A 9,244-nucleotide genomic window follows, 5' to 3' on the forward strand; every position below is an offset into this window, starting at 1 on the left:
GTCTGTATTTTAGAAATCTGTCTAAAGTTTTTTTAACTGTTAAATTTTTCAGGCTATCATTCACTGGCTACAGAGGCTTCCAACCAATAAGAAATGTGTTCCAGAATTGATTGCCGAACCTGAGGCTCTCCTACTGGATGTTAAGGTATTCCAGCTCTTTGTTTAGAACATGAATGAAGCTTGAATCAGGAATTGTTTTGTTTCTATTTTGGAGTTTTTGATTCCCTGATAGCTTAATGATCCTGATTTTAAAACATCACCAATTATATATATATATATATATATATGCATAGAAAATTTACTGTTGACTCCTTCACCTTGTACAGATCATAAATTGTGTAGATCTTTCCACATTTCTCAAACTATCACATCATAGTGCACATAACATTTATCGTGCAATGAAGAACTTGTCTTCCAACTAGAAAGTCTAACAAACATACTTTAATGAAATACAAAACTTTGACTCACTAATGCTCTTTGTGTGTTGTGTAAAGCACTTAGTTTAGTCAGTAAAAATGGGCAGACTGGGTGGAAGTATACATTGACAAACTCCTTAAACAAAATTGATACACAAACAAACTAATTCTGAAAGTTCAAAGGAAAAAAAGGCTTAGAAAACAACAATGGAAGACTAGAACAATCAACTCGAAATTTAATATTTGTTTTTCACATGAAATAAGCAGAAAAGTAAGAAATCTAATACACAGGTTAATATGGACATCATACTGACTTAAAAAAGGCTTGCATATAACCACTAACACTAGATTAATCTCAAAGGAATTTGGTCAGGTGGTTAGGGTGCTTGACTCGCAATCTGAGGGTCGCAGGTTTGAATCCTCGTCTCCCACCAAACATGCTCGCCCTTTCAGCTGTGAGGGTGTTATTATGTGACGGTCTATCCCACTGTTTGTTAGTAAAAGAGTAGCCCAAGAGTTGGCGGTGGGTGGTGCAAAATAAGCTAAAAAATAAAAAATAGTGTAGCTTTACTACATAAATCAAAATTAAAATGTTTATTTCTGACCTTCGATGTCTGCTCCTCAAGGACAGGTGTGCCAGTACAGGCTAACTGAGGGTCATCGTTCTTGTGTTCTTGTAGTAATTTCTGAAACAAGAATAAAAACTTGATAACGTTTCAGAATTTCATATGCAAACTATTAAGTAATTGAAACTAAAACTACATGTCTATAGTGTGTCCACGTCCACTTCATACCGATAGTAAAAATTCTGTCACAAAACAGTAGTAAGTTAGGAAATCCGTAACTACCTACCGATAGCGTTCGTCAGGTAGGGAGCTTCGAAACTTTAGTGCATTAAAGAAATACCAACCACGAATTTATGTGTCACAAAGCAAATCATAAATACAGGAAAATATATTTCCTACATAATGGATTTCTCAATGAATAAGATAAAACCCAACATTCATAATACCTCATACTTCTCCTGAAATTTTATATCTAAAACATATTTCACGAAAATTAAGGAAATAATATTCTAAACAATTATTTTCATGATTTCAGTCATTCAGTATGTTCCTTTTGAGTTTGGTTCGGTTTGAATGTTGCGAAAAGCTGCAAGAGGGCTATCTGCACTAGCCGTCCCTAGTTTAGCAGCGAAAGACTAAAGGGAAGGCAGCTAGTCATATAAATACACAGATATTCTGAATAAAGAAACAAAGGATTAATGTTACAATTTCTGTGAGAGACTTTGTTCAACATATTGTTAACCTTTTCAAAACAACTGGTATCATTCTAGTAACACTAAAAGTAGGTCATACAATAATAGGAATGCAACATATCAAAATTAATTGTAAGTGTTTGTCTAAATAACACACGAAAAAACTAAAAATTTCAGAGTACAAAAACTGTGTAAAAATGCCAAAAGCAATCTATAAACAAAGTGTTCTTAAATTCCATTATGAAATTCTGTATCTTTAAATCATGACTAAACCATGCGGGTTTATATACGAATGAGTTTTAAAAGTCTCTAACTTACAGGTGTTATACATTAAATCAGTTCTCATAAGCCCAGCTATTGGACCGTAAACCCACACCATGACTAGCTGAGAACTGTGATTCCACATTAAATCAATTTTCATAAGCCCAGCTACTAGATTATAAATCCCATACCATGACTAGCTAAGAACTTATATTCAAGTTATATTAATCCTTATAAGCCCAGATACTGGGTTATTAACTCCATACCATGACTAGCTGAGAACTGTGATTACACATTGAATCAGTTCTCATACGCTCAGCTACTGGACTGTAAGCTCCTTACCATGACTAGCTGAGAACTTATATTCAAGTTACATCAGTTTTCATAAGCCCAGCTACTGGATTATTAACTCCATACCATGACTAGCTGAGAACTGTAATTCTACATTGAATCAGTTCTCATCAGCCCACTTTAGTGATCACAATTTCTGAAGGTACTCTAAGTTTTCAAATTTAAGAGTAAGTTTGGTTTAAATTTTGCTAAAAACACACACACACACACACTTTTCTATTTCTTTAAAGCAAAAGAGCTTAATTTAATTTACTCAATTTTTACAGACATTTCTGTAATATTTCAATGGCAGTTAAGAACTGTGATTTGCAATGATGTTATACAACAAGTAACATATTTTCACTTTTAAAGTTGTTTTTACCTATATGTTTCAACAAATACTATGTTGTTCTTTATTGCCAGTATCTGTTGATTTTCTCTGTATTAAAAGTTTGCCTTGTATTGTTTCTACCTAAAGGTTTCAAATAAATATTGTTATTCTTTAATGCAAGTATCTGTTGATTTTCTCTGTATTAAAAGTTTGCCTTGTATTGTTTCTACCTAAAGGTTTCAATAAATATTGTGTTATTCTTTAATGCAAATATCTATTGATTTTCTCTGTATAGTTTGCCTTGTATGCATTTTCTTGTATTAACGATAGGCTAGTATTTTACCTATAAGCAAGCTGCTGTAAAAATAATGATTTAGAATGCTACAGACATTCTAGCAAAAAATTGCACAACCACATAAAAGAGTTAATGGATTGCTTTAACTTTAACAACATTCACATATTGCTTCAACTAAGTTATTTTTGGTACTATTTTAGTATTCACACAAACATCATTTAAAGTTCACGTCAAGCAGAGAACTTTCAAAGATCATTTAATATGTAGCTAATATGATTCTAAAGATATTTGGACGTGCGAGTTTTGAGAGATGAATAACTTATTTTAAGTAGATCTGCTGTTGAACTGTGAAAAGTCCTAGTGAGTTTTTTTATAACTTATATCTTCAAGTTTTCATTAAAATAACTAGTTTCTTATTTGTCAACAAATATGTGAATCTTACTCCAATCCCAAATTGTTCAGTTAAAAGTCCGGTATATACTAATAATTTAAATTCATAATTCAATGTTGTTGTTTTTTCACGTTCAAACAATTTCATGATTTCAAAATATTTAGCTTTCATTTCACTAAAAACCTAACTTTCTAAAGAAAAATTATAAGTTATCTTACTGCCATGCACTGACGACTGACACACGATTGTTTTGATCTTCCCGGACCACCATACTTCTTCATATCCTTACAGAAGTGACATTCTCGGCAGTCAGATCTTAGGCACGCTTCACATTTCTTGCAGCGTGTTCGTCGTCGTCTACTAGCACTAAGATGTTTGCTACTTATATTTTTAACTGGAAGTTTCTCTTTTTTCCCTGATGACAGGCTAGCTTTTGGCTTGGATTTAGATTTCTTTATAATACAAATAGAAAAAAGTTTGATTTATGTCACACACATATATTCATTTTTTCAAAAACTCTATAGTTCATAATTAGACCTTCGCAAACCCTTAAAAAAATCAGTAAGTTTTCTATGTAACTATTTCATACAATTACTTAGTTAAAGGTTAAAAATTAATTTCCAAGGTATTTAAAACAGCTGTTTCATAAATTTATTTAACTGATTATTTCATAAAAGTTCCTCACAAAACTTCATTAGGTTCTTTTATCAACTAAATTATTATGAATAGTGAAATGTATCACAAGTGTATTTATAGTTTTGCAATGAAAGCATGCCAACCAACGTTGCATTAATTATAAATAATATTCCTTTGGTAATACAAAACAAGCATTTATACTTGTCGTACGATATTAGTGTTAGGCCTATTATATTTTTAAACACTATATTCATTATCTACTCTCTTAAGGATTTTGAAGAGTGTATAATAATAATAGTAGTATTCCAACCACACTAGTTTTGCTATATCCACTGTTGACACCACGTTTCGCTCAATACGGAGCTCTTCAAGGCTGGCAGGGATACAACACAGTAGTGATCAGAACACTAGTTATATAAGCCATTTGTTACAAATTTGTAGAAGGTAGTCAAACTAGAACAAAACAAGGTCTCGTACAGTAAAGTTAGTATATAAAACGTTTCTGAAGCATGTATACAATGCTGTTTTTGCACATTGTATGCATAACTGTAGCTAAAATAGTAGCTCAAAATATAGTACAAGATACTTTTCCTACATGCTAGTCATAAACACTACTTGAGGACACACACACTATATAGATAAGTAATATATTGCTGTCATACAGAAACTCGTATGTCATCACTGGTAAAACACAAGTGGTTATATGTACTTTATATACAGAAGTAAGATATAACAGGATAAACAGCCTTCAAACCTTAACAATTATTGATGCCTTCAGTAAAAACAAACAAGACTTAAATAAATTAAAATAAAGCAACAAAGGTAAGTACTGAAGATATCATATTTAATATCATGCTTGAACTATGAATATAAATAAACCATAATTAGATGAGAACTGTGATTCCACATTAAATCAGTTCTCATAAGTCCAGATATTGGACCGTAAACCCACACCATGACTAGCTGAGAACTGTGATTCCAATAGTGGAATTGACCGTTACATTATAATGCCCCCCATGGCTGAAAGGGCAAGCATGTTTGGTAACAGGATTTGATCCCATGACCCAAAGATTGGGAGTCGAGTGCCCTAACCACTAGGGCAGTTTTTCATCTTTTCAAGAAAGAGAGATCAGTAACACAACATGCATTCCTTCATAATTTTAGATAAAACTTTTGGTTCAAGGAGATAGTATTAAGAAAAAATTAGGTCTTGTGGACAGTAATAAAAATTTAGTTTGGAAGTTTATTAACATTTGTGTAAACATACATTATCAAGAAACGTTACTACACTTCCTAGCACAATTGAAATAAAAAGCTAAAACAAATCTCACTAAGGTGAATCTCCACTCTTTAACCTATCGACTGCCGATTCCCCATACAGGATACAGACCACCTCCCATAGTTGAATGCGAGTGTGCTGTATACAATGTACAGCTCACAAATGTTCCACGCTCATTTAAAGCAGCTACAGTCAAAGGGTTAATAAAATATTTTATATCTTTAGAGACATAGAAGATATTTAAACATAATCACTACTCGCCCCTAGAAAAGAAAATGTGCCCTGAAGCTATATGATCACGTTTCACAACACCTGTGACCCTAAAAGCTTCACGGTTTGTCAACTTTTACCTCATGAAAATTTACTTTTAGTTTTTGCCTTAAGCTTTAAAAATGAAACTCTAAGGAATGCTAACCTGTTAATGTGAAAGAAATAATGCTTGTTTAAAAAAAAAACTGGTTTCAGTTTCAAAAACCGGAATATATACCTTTTTCTTAACAGGAGGCATATCTGCAGTTCCAGTCATTTTCTTTGTCTTCGTATCTTGAGAAATAGAGATATTTTGCTTCAGATTTACTTGTTCTGTGTGATTACTGTACACACCTTCTGATGCTTTCACCTGGACAGGGCTTGTCGTGTCAGAAAATTTCATGCGCCCACTTTTCAACTGTCTTGGCTAAGTAAAAATTTAATTTTCTCTAACTCTTTTTATCCAAAATGTAATAATTATGAATAAAAATTTTTAGTATAACTCCACTAATATTTACTATTAAGAATTACTGTCTCAAGAAATTGATGTTTATACTAGGTATACATGTGTTCTCCACAAGGGGGACTGAACTAAGTTTAAAATTCTAAATTTGACAAAGAAATGTTTTGATTAAACAAAAAATATTAAATTTTCTAATGTAAAAAGGAAACTCTTTAATAGTAATATACATAATCGAAAAAATACATTATTGTAATTATTACAGCAGTCAACCAATATTTCTAAAAATGGTGAGAAAAATTTCCAAATCTACCAATGTTGTCATTTTCTTCTTCTTCAAGGCTACTATGCAAGTGTTTCCCTAAACCACCCATACACTATTCAGAATAAACTCATTTAAGTTTGTCTTCTTTTTTTTTTTTACCTTAATTTGTTCAGGCTTCCCATCTCTGCAACATTTTGGGCATTCCCAACTATTTGGAAGGTCATCACTGACCACACCTTCTTGCTGGAGATCAGGAAAATGTTCTCGTAAACAAGCCGGATGCACAATTTCCCAGCACTGTGAGCATTCCATGAGACTTGTCAACTCACCGTCGTGGGAATCACTCCTATTTTCAAACCCATCTTTGGCACATATTGTGCAGCAAGCTGTATGAGGCAGTACTGGCTGTTGAGGAACAAATGGAAGTATGTTGTTTTAATAAGTAAAAATATAAATATTATTTATAATGAAACAGAATGCATCAAATGAAATAATAATCATTTGCCGTATTCAAAGCAATTAGCAAATGGTTTTTATAGTAATTATATACATCTTATTATAATAGAAGTAGTGTGTGTGTGTATATATGTATCTATCTATGTATGTGACCAAATAGTATTCAAAGCGATTAGCAACTGGTTTTTATAGTAATTATATACATCTTATTATAATAAAAGTAGTGTGTGTGTGTGTGTGTGTATATATGTATCTATCTATGTATGTGACCAAAATAGTATTCAAAGCGATTAGCAACTGGTTTTTATAGTAATTATATACACCTTATTATAATAGAAGTAGTGTGTGTATATATATATATATATGTATGTATCTATCTATGTATGTGACCGAAATAGTATTCAAAGCGATTAGCAACTGTTATTTTTATAGTAATTCTATACATCTTATTATAATGGAAGTAGTGTGTGTGTGTACAATGTGGTACCGTCTATTGATTATATCTTTATTGATGTAATTTATATAAATATAATAGTGCTGTATGTTGTATGTCCACATAAATACTTCACAGGGTGTGGATGGATCTTCATCAAAATTAGTGTGTAGTTTCATGGGGAGATACAAATTCAGTTTTGAGGTTTTTATGGGTGTTTTTTTACCATTACTTCACTCCCTGTTGATGGATCTTCACCAAATTTGGCATGCAGGTTTGGTGGATCCATGGAGAGATGAATTTGCAGTTTCACATTTTGCAGTTTTTATTGTAATTTTTGCATTTTTTTACAATTACATATAAGGGGAAGCAACAATTCATGTCCTAAGATAACCTTTCATTAGTCACGAATTTACATAATTTCCATTGCTCAGCTGAACAACAGTTTAGGTTTTATTCTGTACAACTACCTGGCCTTGATGAAACTGTTTACTTAAAACTTTAGAAAACAAAAGACAGTAACACTAAAATACATATTTAATGTTGTTTATCACAACTCCCCAATGCTGGGTATTTCAACAGTAACTAAAAGGCAACAGTAGTAGTGGTAAAACCTGAACCAACAGAATACTCTTCAAAAATAAGGCTAAAAAGTGTTAAAATCTAAAGCAATAAACTACATTTGAAAAATAATGTTACAAAGTGTTACAATTTGAAACAATAGAGTATGTTTAATGAATAATGTTACGAAGTGTTACAATTTGAAACAATAGAGTACGTTTAATAAATAATGTTACGAAGTGTTACAATTTGAAACAATAGAGTATGTTTAATGAATAATGTTACGAAGTGTTACAATTTGAAACAATAGAGTATGTTTAATGAATAATGTTACAAAGTGTTACAATTTGAAACAATAGAGTATGTTTAATGAATAATGTTACGAGGTGTTACAATTTGAAACAATAGAGTATGTTCAATGAATAATGTTACGAAGTGTTACAATTTAAAACAATAGAGTACGTTTAATAAATAATGTTGCTTCTCAACCGGTGGTTCTGTGGAACCCTTGGGTTCCTCGACAGACATCCAGGAGTTACATGGAGTTCGGTGGAATACACAAGTTTCACATATTCTAATATGTAAATACATAATTGTAATCTCACTACATCATATTTATTTTGTTAGTATACGAGGTTTCATAATGACACAACATAACAACAAGTCACTGCATTGTTTTAAATTAATGAGCGAGACCAGGTAGAAACAAGTGCTTGAGTCAAGAAAACTTTTATTATTTGAGAGAGCACGCTTCTCATTATGTGTGCTTGTGTGTCCGAGTAAATGGCACAAGACATTTTTCATGCTTTGCACGTATGAGCCGTGCGTGGATATATAGCTGCATTAAGGATATGTACTCTGTCTGGAATTATTGATATAGTATTGCAGTAACGTTTTTCGTAATTAAATGCAGTGACACAAATATGATGCCAAAAAAGACCAATTTAAAATACTATTACATAACTGTTTCTACTGAAACGATTGTTTTGCTTCTATACACTGATTCACATTATGCTGGTGGCCATTGGTAACAAAGTAGCCCAAGAGTTTGTACTAGCTGCCTTCCTTCTAGTATATCACTTCAAATTAGGGATGGCTAGCCATTATAATGTAATGGTCAATCCCACTATCCATTGGTAACAAAGTAGCCCAAGAGTTTATCGACTGGCTGCCTTCCTTCTAGTCTATCACTTCAAATTAGGGATGGCTAGCCATTATAATGTAATGGTCAATCCCACTCTCCATTGGTAACAAAGTAGCCCAAGAGTTTGTACTAGCTGCCTTCCTTCTAGTATATCACTTCAAATTAGGGATGGCTAGCCATGGGGGCATTATAATGTAATGGCCAGTCCCACTCTCCATTGGTAACAAAGTAGCCCAAGAGTTTGTTGACTAGCTGCCTTCCCTCTAGTATATCACTTCAAATTAGGGATGGCTAGCCATGGGGGCATTATAATGTAATGGTCAATCCCACTCTCCATTGGTAACAAAGTAGCCCAAGAGTTTGTTGACTAGCTGCCTTCCCTCTAGTATATCACTTCAAATTAGGGATGGCTAGCCATGGGGGCATTATAATGTAATGGTCAATCCCACTCTCCATTGGTAACAAAGTAGCCCAAGAGT

At 32.7% G+C, this 9,244-nt stretch overlaps 2 protein-coding genes across 2 annotated transcripts in view; both read right to left on the bottom strand.

Moving 5' to 3' along the window:
* LOC106473348 (jmjC domain-containing histone demethylation protein 1-like) overlaps positions 1 to 7,000 on the bottom strand; it is a 12,099-nt gene extending 5,099 nt beyond the window's left edge. Inside the window, exons 1-2 of the mRNA XM_013934030.2 lie at positions 6,331 to 7,000; positions 5,685 to 5,873 (exon numbers count right to left, since the gene is read on the bottom strand). Coding sequence (XP_013789484.2) covers positions 5,685 to 5,873; positions 6,331 to 6,483 — 342 coding nt within the window. The 5' untranslated portion in view covers positions 6,484 to 7,000. The remainder of the gene's footprint in view (positions 1 to 5,684; positions 5,874 to 6,330) is intronic.
* Positions 1 to 9,244, bottom strand: part of LOC111089388 (lysine-specific demethylase 2A-like) — a 20,300-nt gene that overhangs the window by 7,751 nt on the left and 3,305 nt on the right. The gene's annotated exons all lie outside the window — the stretch shown is intronic.

This window comes from Limulus polyphemus, unplaced genomic scaffold (genome assembly GCF_000517525.1).
Source record: "Limulus polyphemus unplaced genomic scaffold, Limulus_polyphemus-2.1.2 Scaffold6102, whole genome shotgun sequence".
In the NCBI taxonomy this organism is placed as follows: domain Eukaryota; kingdom Metazoa; phylum Arthropoda; class Merostomata; order Xiphosura; family Limulidae; genus Limulus; species Limulus polyphemus.